Here is a 24,056-nt window from a genome sequence, read left to right as displayed (position 1 = left end):
GGTTTATATATACAATGCCAATAAGTCCTTGTGAACTGGCCATGTTTGCAAAAATAATGCTGACTATCTCCCACTCCAGACTGAGATGTCGTTTTATAGAAGCAATCTTCTCAGTTTATCATAATGACAGCCTTTAAAAGTGATGTCATGATACTTTAACTGGCTATAAAATACAATGATGATAACAGAGGGGTGACAAGTTTACTGCCTGGTTAAACAATGGGTCAGAAAATGGGAAATTCCCCAAACAATGGAAGTATGAATCCAGAATTGTGCAGATAGAAATGTAATATACTGGAACAGCAATAATACTGTCAGTATTATTAGTACTATTAACTGTCAGGTCTACACATCCAATTTATATGAGAGATGTTCTCAACAATGTGCTCTAGTACAGTCCTGGTCAGAGTACATAAAAAGGATCGGACCCTTTTTTTCAATTTTTGCCTAAAATGACATACCCAAATCTAACTTCCTGTAGCTCAGGCATTTATGCAAGGATATGCATATTCCTGATACCATTTGAAAAGAAACACTTTGAAGATTGTGTAAATTTTAAATGAATGTAGGAGAATGTAACACATTAGATCTGGGAAGAAAATACAAAGAAAAAAAACACTTTTTGTATTTGTTTTTGTACCATCATCCTTGAAATGCAAGAGAAAGGCCATAATGTATTATTCAAGCCCATGTGCAATTTAGATTTTGGCCACTAGATGGCAGCAGTGTACGTACAAAGTTTTAGACTGATCCAATGAACCATTGCATTTCTGTTCAACATTTTGTATCAAGACTGCCCAAATGTGCCTCATTGGTTTATTAATAACTTTTAAAGTTCATAACAGTGCACTCTCAGACAATAGCAATGGTATTATTTATCAGTAATAGCTCCTGAAAATTGGACAGTGCAGTTAGATTAACAAGAATTTAAGCTTTCTAGATAGATGTCTATGTCCTGGGAAATGTTCTTGTTACTTACAACCTCATGTTAATTGCATTAGCCTACGTTAGCTCAACCGTCCCGTGGGGGACCCACCTATCCCGAAGAAGTTTTAAAAGGTATATCTTTTTTATTTCTACTATACTGTAGATTGAAAGATAAAAGAGTGACAGCCAGTCAGTTGCAACTCATGTTTATTCATTAACAGTTCATAACACCACATCACACCTCAATGTTTTTTTTTTACCTGCCTTCTCTGGGTTTTGATACAACAGTAAAAAAAAAAAAAAAAAAAAAAAAAAAAACAATAATAAAGATCAAGTCAAACTAACATAAATATAATCACCACTTGGATTGCTTGAAGTTAAAACACAACGACTTCCTCACAACCTCTTCCTCCGCTGATTGGGATAGCAAAAAAATAAAGCTCTCCTCATCCTCCTCGCCTCTTTCTGAAAACATATTACAATCAACTTGCCTTGTCTAGGACAGGTAGACCAAACAGACGCATAGAAAATAATTGTAAAAGAGAGTGACCCAGGGTTAAGCCTGTCTGTCTTCCCCTTGGTGTTATAGCTACCAAGCTAAGGACTGTCGGTCAGGTATAGTGTACAGAAATGTGGAGACTCTCAGAGTGTTGAGATTTAAAACAGCACAACATTATGTTTCAATGTTATGTTCTTGAATGCAGGTCATGATGGTCTGCTGCTTCAAAACGACATCCCACATTGCCATGAAAATAACAAATAAAGACAGAGGTGAATTACTGTTATTTCAAATCAGGTTTGTTACCTTTATCATTTCATTTTCTTTATCCATTAATGTTCACAAAGCTCAGAATTACAATTTCACGACCCAGGCCATGGAAGTTGAGCTTGGTATTTCTTGCGCAAGGATTTCCATTTACCTTTTACTACCCCCCCCCCTCCCCCACCCCCAGATGACTTGCTAAACGGTATGTATAGGAACAGGCATTAAGCTTGAAGCGATTGCAAAGGACGGTTTCTCAATGGGATCTACAGCCAGGATGGAGCAGAGCGCAAGGGAAAATAAACATGACAACCATTTCTACCAACATGCTATTACATGTTTACAAAATATCTGTATTACCAGATGTGTTTTTTTTTATTTAAATCTTGTTTCCTGTTTTTTTAATGTTTTTTTATTTTTTATCGTTAATGACTATCACTTCTGGTTCAACAAACCCAGGGAGCCAGCGACAACATCATTCACAAAGCTACGTTACATCTACCATACATACTCACAATGCCACCTATCAGTAATGGACATCACTGCATGTTATTATTACATCGCTATAGCGAACTACCGTATATCTGCAGACTAGTACTCAAAAAAAGGGTGACATTGAAAGCCGAACGTGACGGAAGGGGGAAAAAAAACAAAGAATTGCTTTGAGAAAAGCAAGTGTTACTTTTCCTAGGGGAACAGGCATCGGAACACTGTGGGTCATTGGTCATGGACAGTTATCATGAGGTTCATTGAACTATTTTATGGACTCAGAGTAGAACCTAAACTGTCAATGCACAGTCAAAACAATGACTAATGTTGACAGTGAGGGACAGTAATACACATTGATTACCTATATTCTGGTTATGACCATGCTCATGTAATTCCACGGCATACAAATTCAATCTTTGTGTAAAGGTTTTGCCAAATATCCTTCAAATTAACCCATTGTTCTAGCGACTGACCTGCAATTCCCTAGGAGGAGGAAAACTGTGCTTTAGAAGCTTAAGCAGGTAGCATTGTGGCTGGTAAGGCATGAGGATTCAGTGTTTTGCTCAACTCTTAACTTGTAACTAATCATGTCTCCGTCTTCTCCCAGTGGCTGTTGTCATCTTCTGACTGGTCTCTATCCTGGTTCAACCTCTTAGCTAAGGGATGTGATGTTGGAGCGACCACCGGGGGGAACTACGATGCGGCGTCCCGCTGGCCGGATGGGGAGATCCTCTGTGGTGGGGGGACCTGACACAGACAAAACATGATTTAGCGCTCTCTCTTACAGATTCCCCTCAACAAAGCCAGTTTCTCAACTGGCAACTAGCGTTCGTCACGAGACAAACCGACCAGGCGAGGTGGCCTTGGCACTCCGTGGCGACCTCTGGAATAAATTCCTTTTCGACCGCCAACGGGATTGGGATTAGCCCTGGATTAAATTGGCATAATGGGCGAGGAGAGATTTACGCCTACTGTTTTAAGTCTTCCACTCTCTCCGGGCCAGGATCTAGTGTTTTACACTGTAGAACGCTACCACATCCTCTCTGCACGAAACACGACCAAGGTTACTTCACATCTGGAGACAGAGCAGTATATCAACCCTGTGGCTGGTGAGATGAAGCCCTATTCTGCAGAGTCCTGTGAGTGTGCGCGTGTTTGCGCCTGTGTGTGTTACGTTTGTGTGTGTGTGTGTGTGTGTGTGTACGCGGGTATATGTGTATGTGCTCTTGCATGTACTGGATGTGGATGAGAGGGGTATTTATTCCCAGAGTGAGTGGCTAGTATTCGAACAGGGGATTATCTTGGAAGCCAGAAGGAGAGAATAGGCCAGGTCTGGTTTATAAACACACAGCCTAGGAAAGGAAAGCAGGCTCTCTGGCTTTCTGGGAACGACGGGGATGAATGGAATAAAACCCCACTATTCTACAGCCATGGGGAAATACTTTCCAATGCAGGTCACCCTCCCTCCTCCTGCATCAGTGCATCACACATAAACTATTCCTGTTGAACTATTGTTTATTTGGCTCCTCCCTCAACGGTTGTACTTTGAAAAGAGGTTGCAGATGTATGTAATCGCACTGTCACTCAACACTCAACTAAGCTCTGCTATTGGTTACGTGAATGAACTTCAGATACATAAATCATCATCAGCCTCAATCTACCCGCTCATTAGATGAGCTTCATTAAACAGACAACAACAACGAAAGTGAGACGCCAGATGTCTGGACTGAAATCTTAGAACACACTGTAGTTGAATTAAGATGCACACAGAGAGAGAGAGAGAGAGAGAGAGAACCAAGACAAAGCTGCATCAAGCTGAAATGAATGAAATCAATCAATGTAAAAAATAAACACAAAAAAGATAACAAAAAGACTTGAGGAAACATACTGTCTGGAAGTACCAAGATGGCTGAAGGATAAATGTCTTGTGCTGTGTGCATTTGTTACCTCAAACAAATCATGAAGGCAGAAAATGTGATTATGGTAAAATGTCAAATTTCACCTGAAGGCTATTTAATATTCCGCAGACAAATGGCAAAGTCGACCATGGCAACATATCAAGCGTGAATTGCATTGTAATGTGTCAATGTTGACTGTTGTTGAGTGTGTGTGTCGGGTTCCTGGTACTTCCTATGACGGTAAGGTATCGGAAGACAGATGGGTAAATAAAAAGGTTGCTGAAGCTCACCGCGTTGTGCAGGGTTACCTGCTAAGCTAAAGGCCGAGTGGTGGAGGTTCCTCACGGGCTGCTTGGTGGGGGAGGTGCGGGCAGACGCTGAGGGGGTACCGCCACGGGACATGGGCGAGAAGTCAGACACGGGGCCATCATACATGCCCCTGGGCACTGCCCGCAGGACTGCCAGCTGAGAGAGAGGGGGAGGGGGAGAAGGAGAGGGGGGGGGGGAGAAGGAGAGGGGAGGGGGAGGAGAGGGGGAGGGGGAGAAGGAGAGGGGGAGAGAAGGAGAGTGGGGAGGGGGGAGAAGGAGAGGGGGAGGGGGAGAAGGAGAGGGGAGAAGGAGAGGGGGAGGGAGAGGGGGAGGGGGAGAAGGAGAGGGGGAGGGGGAGAAGGAGGAGAGGGGGATGGGGGAGAAGGAGAGGGGGAGGGGGAGAAGGAGAGGGGGAGGGGGAGAAGGAGAGGGGGAGGAGAGGGGGAGAAGGAGAGGGGGAGGAAGGAGAGGAAGAGGAAGAGAGAGGAAGAAGGAGGGATCGAGATAAAGAAGGAGAGAAAGAGAGATGAATAGGGTATCATTTCTGTTGGTAACTTTACAACAGTTCTCCAAGACAATGCCTGTTTATAATTTGATTCATGGGTTTGTTTGTAGAACGCGTTGTGCCTGAATAAAAATGCATATTTCACCCGGTGTTTTCCGAAGGAAAGCACTTCCAGATTTGCTGACAGACAGACGCACTGCAGACTGAGACACTGTGTTCTTATTTGACATGCAAGCTTCTGTCCTCTGTCCTAGGATTATGTGACTAAGGAATTCCTGGAAGCTGAGCTACACTCTTAGAAAAAATAGTTCCAAAAAGGTTCTTCGGCTGTCCCCATAGGAGAACCCTTTTTGGTTCAATGTAGAACCCTCTGTGGAGAGGGTTCTACATGAAACTCAAAAGGGATAAACTTGGAACCAAAAAAGGTTCTGTAAAGGGTTGGGAACAGCCAAAGAACCCTGTCAGGTTCTAGATGGAACCTTTTTTTCCCCCCTGAAGAATGTAGCAGCATCAGAAAACACTAACTGCCACCAAGATCAACATTGAATTAATAAAAGAGGTCTCACCAAAGAAACATCTCTATATTCTGGTCAAAAAGTTGAGTATCCACCAACACCAGTAACAGGAGTACTCCCATGGACACATCGTATCCCTGCTACAACAGGCAGTCAGTCGTTACAGTATAAAACCCACAGCCAACAGCCCCTGAGATGAACCCTCAAGTGTGACGTAATACTTCTCTCTCAAACATCCCCATCCCCTCGTTCCATCCCCCCCATTCTCCAGCACCTACATCAAAAGGATATGTGAGATCACCCAGAGAGGTAGTTAAGACACCATTACTGCATTTTCTGGCAATTCCCATCTCCGTTACACACTCTGAACGCTATTTTTATCTTGTGCCTTCCAATTGGGGAGACAGACCTCCTATTATGCCCACGAAGCCTAGACACAGACAGACAGACATGCATCCAACCCATAATGTATTGCTGTTATAGCTGACACCAGCGCGACTGCCCGAGAGGACAGACGTCCTTTGTGTACACAATCAAATCAAATGTTATTTGTCACATGCGCCGAATACAACAGGTGTATTCGTGAAATGCTTACTTACAAGCCCTTAACCAACAATGCAGTTCAAGAAATAGAGTTAAGAAAATATTTACCAAATAAACTTAAGTAAAAAGTAAAATAAAAGTAACACAATAAAATAACAATAACAAGGGAATATTTACAGGGAATGACAGTACCGAGTCAGTGTGCGGGGGTACAGGTTAGTCGGGGTAATTTGTACATGTAGGTAGTGGTAAAGTGACTAAGCATAGATAATAAACAGCGAGTAGCAGCAGTGTAAAAACAAAGGGGGAGGGGGTTCAATGTAAATAGCCTGGGTGGCCATTTGATTAATTGTTCAGCAGTCATATGGCTTGGGGGAAGAAGCTGTTAAGGAGCCTTTCGGAACTAGACTTGACCCTCCGGTTCTGCTTGCCGTGTGGCAACAAACTTTTCAGTCTCCTGAGGGGTAAAAGGTGTTGTCGTGCCGTCTTCATGACTGTCTTGGTGTGTTTTGACCATGATAGTTGGTTGGTGATGTGGACACCAAGGAACTTGAAACTCTAGACCCGCTCCAGTACAGCCCCATCGATGTGAATGGGGGCCTGTTCCGCCTTCCTTTTCCTATAGTCCACGATCAGCTCCTTTGTCGTGCTCACATTGAGGGAGAGGTTGTTGTCCTGGCACCACACTGCCAGGTCTCTGACCTCCTCCCTATCGGCTTTCTCATCATTGTCGGTGATCAGGCCTACCATCATTGTGTCGTCAGCAAACTTAACGATGGTGTTGGAGTCGTGCTTGGCCATGCAGTCGTGGGTGAACAGGGAGTACAGGAGGGGTCTAAGCACGCACCCCTGAGGGGACCCCATGTTGAGGACCAGCGTGGCAGATGTGTTGTTGCTTACCCTTATCACCTGGGGGCAGCCTGTCAGGAAGTCCAGGATCCAGTTGCAGAGGGAGGTGTTTCGTCCCAGGGTCCTTAGCTTAGTGATGAGCTTTGTGGGCACTATGGTGTTGAACGCTGAGCTGTAGTCAATGAACAGCATTCTCACATAGGTGTTCCTTTTGTCCAGGTGGGAAAGGGCAGTGTGGAGTGCGATACGGGTTGGTGTGAAAACAGCTGAGATATATAAGTGCAGTCTGTCTCCATTGAACACACTGCTTTGGGATTACCATTTCAGTATGTACATTGAGATTGATGGCATGTCTGATGATGTGTGGCATAGGCTGAGCCACAGCAGCAGTATGCATTCGCGTAAAGCTAAACCGCCTTGAAAGTAAAGCCGCACTGACATCTTCCATGTTTGTGGGTTCTGGATGGCTCATCTCAGCTCTACATCAGATTAGCCCTGATTAATCCCTAACCACTGAGAAAACACTTCCAGATGCCCGCAACTCGCGGACCTCACAGACCTTGCAGTCTTCAAATACTGTACTTCACGCACCTCGTATCAGTGGAGGCTGCTGAGGGGAGGAACGGCTCACGATAATGTCCCGGAATGGAGTTAATGGTACGGTATCAAGGACATGCATCTTTTTTTCATGTGTTGATACCATTCCTTTCACTCGATTCCAGCCATTATTATGAGCCGTCCTCCCCTCAGCAGCCTCCACTGCCTCACATACCTCACAGTCCTTTACCTTGGCTCAGTGTCACAGAGCAACACTCTGGCATGTAACAAACAATCCGCATAAGACATATTCTAAGACAGAACTGAAGAGTTGGGAATATGTTTATTGGAAATACTTGTATATTGTTTAATACTTTTATAAAGGGGAGACAGACTTAGGCTGTGTCTACACAGGCAGCCCAATTCTGATATTTTGCCACTAATTTGTATTTTGAATCAGATCAGATCTTTTGCCCATAATTGGTCAAAAGATCAGAATTGGGATGCCTGTGTCAACACAGCCTTGGAGTACAGTAGATTCTGACTAGACAGGAGTAAGGAGAGAGAGGCTAGCATCTTTTACCTGCTTCCTGGCCTTGATGCGCTTGTAGGCAAAGTCTGGGAAGGGGGTGCATGGGATGAAGCGACCGACCCCGGGGATGGCGTGCAGGTTCCCATCCTCCAGCACCAGCTTCCCCTGGCAAATCACCACCGAGGGGGCACCACGCAGCTCCATGCCCTCAAACACGTTGAACTCAGCAGCCTGGAAAACACACAAACAGACACAAACACAGACATGCGCATGCACGCACACACACACGCACACACACACACACACACACACACACACACACAGACAGACACACACACATTATACTTCAACTTGATATTGTATGTCTATGATCATTGGTGTTGCGCCAACAAAAGAGGACAAAATCACAACAAAAACTTTAGATTTATCAAGACTGCCCCCCCCCCCGTTGCACCCCAGTTAGTACAGTCCGTTATGCTGCCTTACTGTAGAGATGACCTAACTTTAGCCATTCACAACACAACCCAGTAATACGAGTGATGAGCAGCTGCAGGACGTCTCTCTCGGGAGTTACCAAACTGAGGAATTGACAGTACAGCGGTGCAGAAGCAACGCAAACGCAACTATTCCCAGTTTTCTGCAGTCTGACACTAGTCACTCGTCTGAAACAAATGGAGCCGGAGAGTTCACATGAGTTTACGTCAGTGTGTCTTTGTGGACTGAGATGGTCAAGTACGGCAAAATAAACAGGGACTCTGAAATGCATGACCTCATGGCTACGCACCACGTTATGAGCCGACGGGATAATTCCGATAGAGATGGCAAATTCCACTAACGCTAATCAGACTTGGATGTTTTGCTCATTAAACTGGTCTGATGAGAGGCCATTCAATTTCAATTCAATTCAATTTAAGCCTCTTATTGGCATGGGAAACATATGTTAACATTTCCAAAGGAAGTGAACTAGACAATAAACAATAGTGAAATAAACAATAAAAAATGAACATTAAACATTACAATCTCAAATGTTCCAAAAGAATAAAGACATTTCAAATGTCACATTATGTGCAAATAGTTAAAGTACAAAAGGGAAAATAAATAAACATAAATATGGGTTGTATTTACAATGGTGTTTGTTCTTCACTGGTTGTCCTTTTCTTGTGTCAACAGTCCACAAATCTTGCTGCTGTGATGGCACGCTGTGGTATTTCACCCAGTAGATATGGCAGTTCATCAAAATTGGGTTCCTTTTCAAATTCTTTGTGGATCTGTGTAATGTGTGTCTCTAATATGGTCATATCCTGAGCAAGAGGTTAGGAAGTGCAGCTCAGTTCCCACCTCATTTTGTGGGCAGTGTGCACATAGCCGGTCTTCTCTTGAGAGCTAGGTCTGCCTACGGCGGCCTTTCTCAATAGCAAGGCTATGCTCACTGAGTCTGTACATAGTCAAAGCTTTCCTAAAATTTGGGTCAGTCACAGTGGTCAGGTATTCTGCCACTGTGTACTCTCTGTTTAGAGCCAAATAGCATTCTAGTTTGCTCTTTTATTGTTTGTTAATTCTTTCCAATGTGTCAAGTAATAATCTTTTTGTTTTCTTATGATTTGGTTGAGTCTAATTGTGTTGCTGTCCTGGGATTCTGTGGGGTCTGTTTGTGTTTGTGAACAGAGCACCAGGACTAGCTTGCTTAGGGGACTCTTCTCCAGGTTCATCTCGTTGTAGGTGACGGCTTTGTTATGGAAGGTTTGGGAATCGCTTCCTTTTATGTGGTTGTAGAATTTAACATCTCTTTTCTGGTTTTGATAATTAGCAGGTATCAGCCTAATTCTGCTCTGTATGGATCATTTGGTGTTTTACGTTGTACACGGATGATATTTTTGCAGAATTCTGCATGCAGAGTCTCAATTTGGTGTTTGTCCCATTTTGCGAATTCTTGGCTGTTGAGCAGACCCCAGACCTCACAACCACAAAGGGCAATGGGTTGTATAACGAATTCAAGTATTTTTAACCAGATCCTAATTGGTAGGTCAAATGTTATCTTCTTTTTGATAGCATAGAAGGCCGTTCTTGCCTTGTCACGAAGCTCGTTCACAGCTTTGACAGACTCAGTTCTGAAAGAATCTTTGCAAAAGAGCTAGGTGCTGCTGTAAGCCCTCATTGGTTGGGGACAGAAGCACCAAATCATCAGCAAACACTAGATATTTGATTCTAGTAGGATGAGGCCGGGTGCTGCAGACTGTTCTAGTGACCTCGCCAATTCGTTGATATATACAGTGGGGCAAAAAAAGTATTTAGCCAGCCACCAATTGTGCAAGTTCTCCCACTTAAAAAGATGAGAGAGGCCTGTAATTTTCATCATAGGTACACTTCAACTATGACAGACAAAATGAGGGGAAAATTTTCCGAAAATCACATTGTAGGATTTTTAATGAATTTATTTGCAAATTATGGTGGAAAATAAATATTTGGTCACCTACAAACAAGCAAGATTTCTGGCTCTCACAGACCTCTAACTTCTTCTTTAAGAGGCTCCTCTGTCCTCCACTCATTACCTGTATTAATGGCACCTGTTTGAACTTGTTATCAGTATAAAAGACACCTGTCCACAACCTCAAACAGTCACACTCCAAACTCCACTATGGCAAAGACCAAAGAGCTGTCAAAGGACACCAGAAACAAAATTGTAGACCTGCACCAGGCTGGGAAGACTGAATCTGTAATAGGTAAGCAGCTTGGTTTGAAGAAATCAACTGTGGGAGCAATTATTAGGAAATAGAAGACATACAAGACCACTGATAATCTCCCTCGATCTGGGGCTCCATGCAAGATCTCACCCCGTGGGGTCAAAATGATCACAAGAACGGTGAGCAAAAATCCCAGAACCACACGGGGGGACCTAGTGAATGACCTGCAGAGAGCTGGGACCAAAGTAACAAAGCCTACCATCAGTAACACACTACGCCGCCAGGGACTCAAATCCTGCAGTGCCAGACATGTCCCCCTGCTTAAGCCAGTACATGTCCAGGCCCGTCTGAAGTTTGCTAGAGAGCATTTGGATGATCCAGAAGAAGATTGGGAGAATGTCATATGGTCAGATGAAACCAAAATATAAGTTTTTGGTAAAAACTCAACTCATCATGTTTGGAGGACAAAGAATGCTGAGTTGCATCCAAAGAACACCACACCTACTGTGAAACATGGGGGTGGAAACATCATGCTTTGGGGCTGTTTTTCTGCAAAGGGGACAGGACGACTGATCCGTGTAACGGAAATAATGAATGGGGGCATGTATCGTGAGATTTTGAGTGAAAACCTCCTTCTATCAGCAAGGGCATTGAAGATGAAACGTGGCTGGGTCTTTCAGCATGACAATGATCCCAAACACACCGCCCAGGCAACGAAGGAGTGGCTTCGTAAGAAGCATTTCAAGGTCCTGGAGTGGCCTAGCCAGTCTCCAGATCTCAACCCCATACAAAATCTTTGGAGGGAGTTGAAAGTCCGTGTTGCCCAGCAACAGCCACAAAACATCACTGCTCTAGAGGAGATCTGCATGGAGGAATGGGCCAAAATACCAGCAACAGTGTGTGAAAACCTTGTGAAGACTTACAGAAAACATTTGACCTCTGTCATTGCCAAGAAAGGGTATATAACAAAGTATTGAGATAAACTTTTGTCATTCACCAAATACTTATTTTCCACCATAATTTGCAAATAAATTCATTAAAAATCCTACAATGTGATTTTCTGGATTTTTTTCTCTCATTTTGTCTGTTATAGTTGAAGTGTACCTATGATGAAAATTACAGGCCTCTTTCATCTTTTTAAGTGGGAGAACTTGCACAATTGGTGGCTGACTAAATACTTTTTTTGCCCCACTGTATATTGAAGATGGTGGGGCTTAAGCTGCATCCCTGTCTCACCCCACAGCCATGTGGAAAGAAATGTGTGTGTTTTTTGCCAATTTTAACTGCACACTTCTTGTTTGTGTACATGGATTTTATAACGTTGTATGTTTTTCCCCCAACACCACCTTCCATCAGTTTGTATAGCAGACCTTCATGCCAAATTAAGTCAAAAGCTTCTTTGAAATCAACAAAACATGAGAAGACTTTGCCGTTGTTTTGGTTTGTTTGTTTGTCCATTTGTTTTGAGACAGAGAGCCTATTGAGGCAGAGATGAGTGGAGTCATGGACACACAGGCCCAGTTTGGCTGGGAGGACAGAGGAAAAGAGGAGGCGGGTTGGCAGGCGGCTGGGCAGGCCGTCTCTGTAGAGATGAGACCATGGTTCTGCCTTAATTAACAACATCTGTGTGAGAAGAGAGAGAAATAACCCTCCTGCTCCTCCTCCTCTTCATTCCTCATCATCCAGTCGGCCTGTTTCTCATACTCCTCTATTTGGCATACAAAGACAAACAGCTGCCATCGCACAGCTGGGGCTAATGAATCCAAGCATCACTCTCTCTACCCGTTCTCTCTCTTTCTAGCACTTTCTCTCTTTCCTTCTCTGTCTCACTTCTCCTCTCCCACTTTTTTCCTACTCTCTTTCACTCTGGCTTGTTCTCCCTGATCCATCTCTCTCCCTGTATTCTCCTGCCACTAAACTCTCTTCCTCCATCTATCGTTCTGTCTCTCCCTGTACATAGTGGTTTGCGAACTGTTGCCCCCCCATTGTCAGTTTGTTCCTGTGCACACGGCCCTGGTGTTTTAGCGTGTTCCAGATTCAGCCCAGGACAGGACATAAGGCCTGCCAAGTATGATGTCATGGCCTGGCTCTCTGTGCAACAACATAAACAAAGCTAACCAGATCAACAAAACATTTTAGATAACTGAGGATACTTGTATTTACTAAGGAGGGAGGGATACACAGATATAATGGTATAAAGCACTGAACTACTGTGTACAATAGATCACTATTATAAACATGGACAGGAGCCACTGTTCTTATGTTATTTGTTCTTGTGTGCTGTTCTGTTGTCTGGAGGGGCTACACACAGGAAATGAGAAGGTGACATCATTCTGTAAGAACCTTTGGTCTCGTTGTATCTTTTCTACAAATGGAAAAGTCACTGAAAACATGTCCAATCTTTTTCCCAGCTCTTTCTTTCTTTCTCTCCTTCTCTTTTTTTCGTTCTCTCTCTCTCACTCTGTTTTTCTTTCTTTCCATACCTCTTCATCGGACTGCGCTGCTTTTCTCTTAGGTCTGTCTCTCGTTCCCTCACTCTCTGTGCCTGCAGGAGGAAGTGCAGAAGGCTTGATTTCCTGAGTGGACACATCCTCTGTTTAACCCTGTACTGCTCTGTGTGCTCTGTGTTCTCTGGACTCCTGTGTGATCCACGCATCACTTCCTGTCCTTGTGATTAGGGACGAGGGACAAGAGAGACGAGCTCTTTTCTCGCTGAACAACACACAGTGGTGGCTGCTCACAGCAATGGATAACATGGTTAGCTAACATAAAAACGACCTCAAAGCCAATTATTTGAAAAATGAATATGATTCCCCCTCCCCCCCCCCCGAAAAAAAAAAAAATAGTGAAGTATTGCCTTTGAGAGGAGTATGGCTAAGAAGAAGGGCAAACATTGTTTTGTTTTCCTACAACACCTCTCTCTCCTCAGCCGCATTCATCAACCCCTGCATTGTAAGATATCTCTCTCCGGCAGCAGTAGAGGCGGATAGTGAGGGCCAATGGTGTGTGCTTTAGTAGCCGTGGACGTCTACAGGGAGTTATTTTAGGAGGAACTGAACTGTCACTGGAAGCAGGCCAGCGCTTTTCTCTCTCTTTCTCTCTCGTTCTCTCGCTGTCTCACACTCCTCTGGAAAACCATGTTACCTTTGCAGCTACGCAGATCTCAGACCAGAACTGAAGGTCCACAATGACCACCAGCCAAGGCTCACCAGGCCTGCTATAATGTTTGTCAGAACATCTGTGGTAGTAGAAGTCAAAGACACCTCCTCCATGTCCTCTTAAACCACATGTCCTGTTTAACCACATGTCCTGTTAAACCACAGTGACCTGAATGTCCTTGATGAGTGCTGACTGCTACAATGAAAAGTGAAATGGACTTTAAGCTCATTGAACATTGTGGCTGAAATGTTGCCTATATGAGGGACTTTTGGACTTTTTGGACTTTTGGACTTTTTGTGTTCAGTCCCTTTCATTCAGTGTACCCCCTTTATGTATTTGCCTATGTAGTCCATGTCAATTGTCATTGTATGTTTTTATGTATTTGACAGATGTTGCAAAAACACTTTCCCTCTGGGGGCCGTGAGACCTTTGACCTCTTACCGAGTTGTGCGTCTTGGCGGTGATGGTGCGGACAGCGTCCGAGTCCCAGATGACCAGGTCGGCGTCGGAGCCCACGGCAACCCGGCCTTTACGGGGGTACAGGTTCAGGATCTTGGCGGCGTTGGTGCTCGTCACGGCAACAAACATGTTCTCGTCCATCTTGCCGGTGGTCTGAGTGAGCCAGAAGAAATGCTAACGGTGAAATGCTAGCTAAACAAAGATGCTTTTGCAGCTGACTGGTGGGCGGTGGCACTCTTGTAGTCTCACACAAGAACACAAGTGTGCGCGCGCACACACACACACACACACACACACACACACACACACACACACGCTCCTGTCAATGTTAGTGCCGAGAGCCTACGACTTAAGTGTGAATAAGTCATCTGAGTTTCAGAGGCAAAGCTGCACCACAACTTTTGATTCATAACACAGCTGTCCATAAATACAAACCAAAGTCTGTTTGCACATGAAAGAGCAAGAACGAGAATGAGAAAAAGAAGAGATCTATACTGTTCTAAGCAGGGTGAACGGCTGGGGGGACAGATCCAGAGATAGCGATAGAAAACCAGAGCACTCATAGAAACACAAAACCACACTCCCAGATGGATTAGGGAAGAGGAGAAAGGAGAAACCGCGGTGAACTGTGGACACGGTGCAGCATGCATTTTAAGGAGTGGGGAACTTAGAGAGTAGCTAAGAGGGTTAGAGGGAGGAAGGTAAAGAAAGGGTCGGTGAGAGGTAGTGAAGCTAACGGCACTCTATTCCCTGTATAGTGCACTACTCTTGATGACAGCTATATGGGCCTGATAAAGGGAATAGAGTGCCGTTTGAGACGCAGCCAAAGAAAGAGAGAGATAAGACACGTGCCATGCAGATAGCGGTCCAGCCATCCTCTCATCCTCACCACAGCCTTGTCCCAGATGAGGGACATCCTCTCCTCCACTCCGTTCACGCCCTCAGGGATCTGAGTGAAGTCATCCTTCCCTATGGCCTTCTGGGCCACGCTGAAGGTGCAGTGGGCACTGCCAGTCACGTTCAGGTCACCACTGGGAGGGGGAGAGAGGAGAGAGAGAGAGAGAGAGAGAGAGAGAGAGAGAGAGAGAGAGAGAGAGAGAGAGAGAGAGAGAGAGAGAGAGAGAGAGAGAGAGAGAGAGAGATGATTGAAAAGAGTAAACTGAGACAGGTACTGCTTCAGACCTGTTAGATTTGCTTTAGCTGTGATTTGTGATCCCTTCAGTTTATTCGATATAGAAAAGCTGGAAAAGTTCCTAATTAGCTGGAGTAGCACAGACAAAGTAGATAAATTACTCTGAGTCAAGCGCCAAGGTCTCCTCCTATCAGTTATCCATGTCTTCCCTTACAGAGCACTCAAACTTTCCTAGCAGACAAACAGTCCCACTTGTGCAACCATCAGACTATCTATCATGAGGTTGGAAGTGCCTCCAGAACCCTTTCAGCTTGCGATGGATGAAGTCATAGAGCCAGTGGCGGTTCTAGCTTGTATGGCTCCCAGGGCAACACCCCCCTTCAGCAACAATATGTCTGTGAAACTATATATTCACAGTATTATGAATGAATTGTGGTTTATTTGGAAGCATTTCGTAGTGTGACTGATTTTATTAACTTTGATAGATCCCCCTACCTCGGGCTTCCAGTGGGGAAACCTGAGGTCAACCTACCCCCCCCACAGAGACCTTCCCAGGCAGTAGCCTGCCTAACAAACTAGAATCAGGGCGCCCACTACGACAAGGTTAATTGACCCACAGTCCCACACGGTGACATGATATCATTGACATGATGTGCAAATAAATGAGTGATAGAAAACCGAACGCGCAAATGTTTTGCCCCCGGGAAGTTGCCGCCCTGGCGGCTGCACGTGTCACCTATACCTATGTCCACCACTGCATAGAGCACATACAGGACAGATGCAGTGTGGACAGGTGAGGTTAGTGTGGTGTTACTCAGTCAATAGGGGGCGCTCTTTACCTGGCCAGTAACGTGTTCAGGTAGTCCGGGGTGGTGGGGTCCGGGCTGAGGGGGGGCGATGTCACAAAGGAGGCGGCCTTGGCCCAGTTCTTGCTCCAATAGTGTGTCCCGTCAGTCCCGAGGCTGGCCGTGATTGGCTCGCCGAACACAACGTTACCTGGGGAAAAGTTCGTCACCCAGGGTGAGGATACATCAAATCAACTCACCTTATTCTCCTGAAAATAGAGTACAGTACTAAATCTCCCACTTACCAGGTTGATCCCACATTAATAAACACATTTGAACTAAAGGAATAATCAAATCTAACTAAAAGTTCTGGCGAAACAGCTGAAATAGCTTGTAGTAAAGATCTGATGTTCTCCAAGCGAGTCTCTCTCTCTCTCTCTCTCTCTCTCTCTCTCTCTGGGCTCTGACATGACAAATCAGATGTCAGCACTGAGGAACAGGGCCAGCCAGTGACGAAAGCAAGACCTCCTGGGAGCACATCTCCATGCCAGGCGACCCTCACATGCTTCGAACATGAGGACATGCAAACAGCATTTTTCCCTCTCTGCCACTTCCTCAAAAAAGTGTCCATCTTTCTCTCCATCCCGCACAAAAGGCCCGCTCTCTCTCCCTGCTCCTCTGTGATGAATGGTGGAGACAGGATTTACCTGACACTTTACTACGGTGAACCCCAGGAAATAAGGTAGGGATTCTTCTCAAAACGGTCCTTCTTCTATCCGGTCTGTCTACTAGACCAGAACGGACCTATGGTGTAAAATCTAGAGCATGAACCAAAACACCACAATCAGCACATAAGGGCACAGGCGCATTCCTGTCCTCCAACCGAATAGAAGACTGACAGAGGCAAGAGTGAAGTTGCACCGCCTTCGAGGCCCATGCAGGTCCAATGACGTACTGAAGCTCTTGTGTTCTGATATGATGGATATTGTTTCCTGGCATCCATTGTGACTTTCAAATATATAATTCAGCTGCCTGATTGACATGCTAATCACAGCACAATGCCAGTCAGCCACACTGGCAACCCATGTACCTTTTTTCCTGGCCTGTGAGATGATGTCGGCAGCACTCTTGCTCATGACCCTGGTCACGTACAGAGGGCAGTTGGTCTGGCTGGCAATGGTGATGGCACGGAACACAGCCTCCGCCTCCAGCTAGATGGGGGGGTCGACGGATACAGTGACACACACGCATGCATGCAGGCAGACAGGGACAGACAGGCAGACGGACAGGCAGACAGGCAGGCAGTCGGACACATATAGAACAATCAATTAGTCTACGAACAGATTCAACTAAACCTGGACTGGCAACCTCACCTATTGCCAGTGCACTTGTGTTCTGCTGTAACCCAGTCTGGAAGCGGTCACTGATGCAATGCCAGCTTTGATATGGGACCAAGCTCCACTCTGTTAGTGGTGCTGCGGTATCACATTGTTTTGTTTGTTCCAATAATTACAATTGGAAGAATTACCAGAGTGCATTTTAAAAAAATATATAATTTATTTTACATTTGGTCCGTATTTGTCAGCGAACAGATGTGTGCAAATGTGCATTTATACCTTACTGATTCCACACAATTCCGCTGACACACACCCACACACACAGATACACGGACACACACACACACACGCACACGCACACACACACACACACACACACACAGACACAGAGACGTACAGACACACAGACACAGAGACGTACAGACACACACATACACAGATACATGGACACACACACACACTCACACTCACACACACACACAGTATAGTATAGTTTCCCACCTCCTCTGGCCTGCTCAGCACGTGTCCCTCTGGTCCAGTGATTCCCATCTCCAGCATGCGTGCCTGCTCCTGTGGAACAGACAGACAGCAGAACTGTGTTCATCTGAATTCACCCCAGCCTCTGGCACACACACACACATGCGTACACACCTTCATGCCCGCCCACCTTCACGCACGCACACACACACACACACACACACACACACACACACACACACCAGCACCACAAACAGACATATGGCAGTATCTAACCCTGCATCAATAACACATTGCATGGAGAGATGCCTTGGCTGGGAGAAAGTGGTGAGTGGTTAACTGTTGTATGGAGGTTTTCACCCTAATATTCACCCTTGACAGCTTTGGGGTAACTTTGGGACATGATACTGGGCTCAGACAGCGAGGAAGCAGGCTTTATAGTCTCTCCAGACAGATCTCAGACACTCTAAATCTCGGGAAGGAATCAGAACCAGCTATTAAGGTTCACCCAGCTCCCTCCTAGGACCCTACAGTCAGTCCTAACACAGAGTAACATAAACCGCATCCACACATTACCTGTCACTGTCCTGCACTAACCCCTCTCAACCTCACCGTTTCCCTTTCCTTTTGACACAGTATCTATGGGAGTCGGATGGTGATGCACTGTGATAAAGGTCAAAGGTTGAGCCAGGGAGGAGAGGGGGGGGTTGTTGTGACAGGTGGGTTACCTCGGCGATGATCTCTCCATTCTCAGCATGGACCTGCACAATGCCACCCATCTCTCCCAGGAAGGTAAAGATCTCATACAGCTGTAGAGACACATTCATAGAACAGAGTAGAAACATTAAACATTACACAGTAAGGTGAAAGGTCGCAGTCCACCCACATCAGATCACACATAGGAAGCCACACGATGTCTGCTATAATAAACTACCAATTACTGGGTGGTCACCATACATGACTAAACTAGCCTGGCGTGGGCTGCTCTAGTTTAAAATAGTCTAGCATTACCACAGTGCCTCCATATAGGCCTCATAATTTGCAGACATGGTCATTTTTTCCATTGATTATAGTCTGGTGGGACTGTCATCCACGTACTTGCCAAGCAGAGCCGAGCAGGGCTCACCAACATGGTATGTTGCTGTAGGCTATTTAGCATACTGTACCTCACTGTTGCTCATCTGGTAGAAGTCCTTATAGGCCATGTAGACCTGGAAAGAGTTCACACCTGAGAGAGAGAGAGAGAGGGAGGGAGAGAGAGAGATAGAGAGAGAGGGAGAGAGAGAGAGAGAGAGAGAGGGAGAGAGAGAGAGAGAGAGAGAAAAAAGAGAGAGAGAGAGAGAGAGAAAAGAGAGAGAAAGAGAGCGAGGTAAAGGGAGAGAAAAGAGAGAGAGAGAGAGAGAGAGAGGGGGAGAGAGAGAGAGAGGGAGAGAGAGAGAGGGAGAGAGAGAGAGAGAGAGAGAGAGAGAGAGAGAGAGAGAGAGAGAGAGAGAGAGAGAGAGAGAGAGAGAGAGAGAGAGAGAGGGGGGAGAGAGAGAGAGAGGGAGAGAGAGAGAGGGAGAGAGAGAGAGAGAGAGTGAGAGAGAGAGAGAGAGAGAGAGAGAAAAGAGAGAGAAAGAGAGCGAGGTAAAGGGAGAGAAAAGAGAGAAAAGAGAGAAAAGAGAGAAAGAGAGCGAGGTAAAGGGAGAGAGAGAGAGAGAGAGAGAGAGAGAGAAAAAAGAGAAAGAAAAAAGAGAGAGAAAGAGAGAAAAATGTGAGAGATAGAGTGAGAGAGAGAGAAAAAAAAGAGAGAGAAAGAAAGAGAGAGGGATAAAGAGAGAATAAAGAGAAAGATAGTGAGAGAGAGAAACAACACAAAGTGAGAACAGTCCTGTGATAATGACAGTTTATTCATGGAGCCCAACAAATGATTCCTCATCAAGCCTGTATGCCTTCAGCCAAAGTGACTGGAGTTCAGGGCCTGACTGTCATTACCAGAAAATTATCACAGTGAATTATTGGAATGTTTTTTTATGGGTCAATTCATCCGGTAAGCGATGGGTTGCCAACTGGTGATATGACACGAAAATAAAATGTAATTCATTCATTCACCAAGAGGCCTGTCCTCTGCTCTCTGGACACTGTGGCTGTGTTGGGGCAGCCTAACGGGTCTGTCCACCCTGTCCTGTGGCTAAGTTATCTAGCTGGGCGTAAAACCACAGAGGGTCCCCTCAGCCCTCAAGAGGACCACACCCTCCTGCAGATGGACAGTGGTGTTTGGGTTTGGCCAGGTATGGACCACAGATCCTGGGAGCGGACTGGACGCCTGTGGCCGGGGGACGGACTGAGATTATGGGCCAGAGACAAGGAGGAGGAGGAGGAGGAGGAAGAGGAGGAGGAAACCACCACTGCTGATCGCTTTTCATGGCTTCTGCCAGTAGTAACCCTGCTCATCTTGATTATGTATAATAGCGCTGTCTGTCTGCCTTTCTGTCTGTCCATCCATCCGACGGAACGTCCATCTGTCTGCTCGATTCAGTGCTAGGACTGTAAACCCTTACACTGCAGCAGCACTAAGGGACTTTCTCTAAGGAGGCTTAACTCTTTGTCTGGATCCAAAGAGGATTCCCAGTGGATCCTCACCTCTAAACTCAAAAGCATGATCCTCTCCATCCAGTTTATATTCAGACTGACAGATATTTGTGATAAACAGCACCCTGCCTAACCATTTGGTAGTGGATGAGTTTCCTCCCGAGCATTTTTATTTTAATTTTATTTCACCTTTATTTAACCAGGTAGGCTAGTTGAGAACAAGTTCTCATTTGCAACTGCGACCTGGCCAAGATAAAGCATAGCAGTGTGAAGCATACTGAAATCAAATCCACTTTAATTTCCATATACTGGCTGACTGTCCCCTTGTTGGTGTGTGGCTGGTCATTACCTTTCTCCTTGAGCAGTGTGTCTACTTCCTGCTTGACGCTGTCGTTCCAGTGGGTGATGTCCACATGGAGGGAATAGTCACAGCAGGTCTTTTCATCGGCCCAGCTCCTCCACTGCTCAAAGGCCTCAATCAGACTGTTGCCCGGCTCTGGGATCACATGGTCCACTGCAGGCAGGGAGGAAAGGAGACATAGAGAGATATGGATTAGGGAGCGTAGGAGAGAGAGCGAGAGACAGACAGACAGACAGACAGACAGACAGACAGACAGACAGACAGACAGACAGACAGACAGACAGACAGACAGACAGACAGACAGACAGACAGACAGACAGACAGACAGACAGACAGACAGAGAGTGACAAAGGGAGGGACAGGATGTTACTAGTGCTGCTTGTCCTGTTTGTGTTATATAACTCACAATGCCAGTGTCTCCTCTGCCAGTGGCTTTCAACACAATGTCAGACGTCAATGGAAATGTCTGTATGTCTGAGTGTGTGCTTGGGTCACATCGACTTCACCGTTCATTTTAGTCTGAGGCTCAGATCAGCTCAGATCAGCTCAAGAGATGAAGAGAAATGCCCCCTAGTCACTGATGTAATATATGTGCCTGCTGCCCTGACCGCCTGACCACTTCCTGATCCAATTAAAGACCGCCCAATCTCCCCAGATCCCTCTGAGTGTGATAATGCGATCTCGAGTCAACAGCAACCAAGAAAATATATGTTGTTTACTATGATGACTCTCTGACCGAGGCTTTATGGCTTGTAACTCTGTGTCACAGACGTGAATTTTTATTTTTTATTTTTTTTATTTCACCTTTATTTAACCAGGTAGGCTAGTTGAGAACAAGTTCTCGTTTGCAACTGCGACCTGGCCAAGATAAAGCATAGCAGTGTGAACAGACAACACAGAGTTACACATGGAGTAAACAATTAACAAGTCAATAACACAGTAGGAAAAAAAGGGAGTCTATATACATTGTGTGCAAAAGGCATGAGGAGGTAGGCGAATAATTACAATTTTGCAGATTAACACTGGAGTGATAAATAGAGGGGTGAATAGGCTAATGGACTACATGAGTGAGCTGGAGGCAGTTCTTCCTTCACAGGGCCACAGACACCAGACAGTTCAGTACCAGTTGATCATAGTGAGTCATTCCTATCTACCAGCTGTTCCATCTGTGTGTTCGGCCCATTTTTGGGGGCTTGGGCTGGGATGCCTCACACACAGCTCGCCTATTTCCACGGGACTAGTGTTACACTACATACGCACACCCCCCCCTAGCCCCTCCTCGTTCCCCCCCTCTCCCCACAGCCTTTGTGTGGTCCCCCGGACTGCTGCCCACACTAGCTGATGTAGGAGAGCTCAGAGACCCTCTACCCCCCCTTTATCTCGTGCTCTGGCTTTCTCTCTCTCTCTTTCTCTCTCTCTCTCTCTCTCTCTCTCTCTTCTTCCTCCTCCTCCTCCTCCTCCTCAATGGATAAAGCTGCCACATGGCTGCCCCCTCACAATCTACACTGTGTTTTGTCTACAACCTCACACTGCCACAGGCGAGTAGCGTGGATTATAATCTTGCCTCAATTCTCAACTAAAATCAGATAATAACCACAGACATACAGTAAACAGTACGATTCAGGCTTTCTGTATGTAATTGGATGTAATTCATACATGAGTCTTTCCATGTCATGAGGGTCGTTAACTACAACAATCCCTCCTATGGGGCCCCTGCTGTCTGTTACTGTGATACCCTCAGACCTCCCACCCACCTCCCCCAGTGAGAAACACATGATCCATGGCTCCCTTCCCTCCCGCTCACCGATCATGGTGGTTCCCCCAGCCAGGGCCGCCTTGGATCCCTGGGAGAAGTCATCTACGGTGGTGGTGCCCCGGTAGGGCATCTGGAAGTGTGTGTGGATGTCAATGCCACCGGGGATCACCATCTTTCCGTTGGCCTCAACGGTCTTGATCCCTCCTGGGACGATCAGGTTGTCTCCAATCTGTCTGGACGTTTAGAAGGGGAGAAAAGCCATGTCAGGGTATCATCGAGTTGACACAATGCTGTGCATTCATGATATGAACAGCTAAATAGCTAATGAATGAACTGAAATGAATATATTATCATGTCATAAGAAATGTAGTTTTGCTCACGGCTGACTGGTTTACAGTAAAGGTCATCCAATGGAAAGCTAACGGTGACCCAGCAACATTAGTAAACTATCAATCCTTACAGATTGGATGAAAGTCATTAGAGCGTGTCAAACAGCAGCTTGGAGGGCTGCCGTGCAGACAGACAGACCGACAGATGTGCAGACAGACAGACAGACAGACAGACAGACAGACAGACAGACAGACAGACAGACAGACAGACCGACAGATGTGCAGACAGACAGACAGACAGACAGACAGACAGACAGACAGACAGACAGACAGACAGACAGACAGACAGACAGACAGACAGACAGACAGACAGACAGACAGACAGACAGACAGATGTGCAGACAGACAGATGTGCAGACAGACAGACAGACAGACAGACAGACAGACAGACAGACAGACAGACAGACAGACAGACAGACAGACAGACAGACAGACAGACAGACAGACAGACAGACAGACAGACAGACAGACAGACAGACAGACAGACAGACAGACAGACAGACAGACAGACAGATGTGCAGACAGACAGACAGACAGACAGACGTGACAGACAGACAGACAGACAGACAGACAGACAGACAGACAGACAGACAGACAGACAGACAGACAGACAGACAGACAGACAGACAGACAGGGGTGGTATGACAGAGGGCAGTGTCGGTCTGTCTGTCCGTCTGCGCCAGTAGCAGCAGCCAGGTCAACGCCTGCCTGGTCAACGCCACGCTAGCCCGGTCAACGCTAGCCCGGTCAACGCTAGCCCGGTCAACGCTAGCCCGGTCAACGCTAGCCCGGTCAACGCTAGCCCGGTCAACGCTAGCCTGGCCTGCTTAATTGGTATGCAGCTCTAACCTTCCTGCGGGTGATTTAACTATCAGAGCTCCTCTTTGGGAGCACACAGGACAAAGGGTCTAATAGGCTGATCGAGTGGGAACAGGAAAGGGGGGGAAAGAGTGCCCTTCCAAGAGCAGGGAGGAATGTACTCCCTTTGCCTTTCTTCTGGCCCGGCGCGCTGTGCACCACTATGCACTGTCTGGATCTGTATGGCACTTGAAATGACTGTCATTTGTGGTTGTGTTACCTAC

At 46.0% G+C, this 24,056-nt stretch overlaps 1 protein-coding gene across 4 annotated transcripts in view; it reads right to left on the bottom strand.

Moving 5' to 3' along the window:
* Positions 1-1,117: 1,117 nt before the first annotated feature.
* The window catches only part of LOC112258107 (dihydropyrimidinase-related protein 3-like), a 37,125-nt gene continuing 14,186 nt past the window's right edge, over positions 1,118-24,056 (bottom strand). For 2 of the 4 annotated variants that reach the window (XM_042327053.1, XM_042327055.1), the window contains exons 3-14: positions 22,634-22,818; positions 20,818-20,982; positions 19,064-19,125; positions 18,626-18,706; positions 17,922-17,990; positions 17,174-17,294; positions 16,138-16,294; positions 15,056-15,197; positions 14,149-14,319; positions 7,919-8,098; positions 4,386-4,542; positions 1,118-2,926 (exon numbers count right to left, since the gene is read on the bottom strand). In XM_042327053.1, coding sequence (XP_042182987.1) covers positions 2,832-2,926; positions 4,386-4,542; positions 7,919-8,098; positions 14,149-14,319; positions 15,056-15,197; positions 16,138-16,294; positions 17,174-17,294; positions 17,922-17,990; positions 18,626-18,706; positions 19,064-19,125; positions 20,818-20,982; positions 22,634-22,818 — 1,585 coding nt within the window. In that variant the 3' untranslated portion in view covers positions 1,118-2,831. Of the gene's footprint in view, positions 2,927-4,367; positions 4,543-7,918; positions 8,099-14,148; positions 14,320-15,055; positions 15,198-16,137; positions 16,295-17,173; positions 17,295-17,921; positions 17,991-18,625; positions 18,707-19,063; positions 19,126-20,817; positions 20,983-22,633; positions 22,819-24,056 lie in introns of all 4 variants that reach the window. The other 2 variants (XM_042327052.1, XM_042327054.1) reach the window with 1 other exon arrangement.

The sequence above is a fragment of the Oncorhynchus tshawytscha genome, linkage group LG09 (assembly GCF_018296145.1).
Source record: "Oncorhynchus tshawytscha isolate Ot180627B linkage group LG09, Otsh_v2.0, whole genome shotgun sequence".
Classification (NCBI taxonomy): domain Eukaryota; kingdom Metazoa; phylum Chordata; class Actinopteri; order Salmoniformes; family Salmonidae; genus Oncorhynchus; species Oncorhynchus tshawytscha.
The sequence above is the reverse complement of the archived record's forward strand: the minus strand, read 5'-3'. Positions and strand labels throughout refer to the sequence as shown.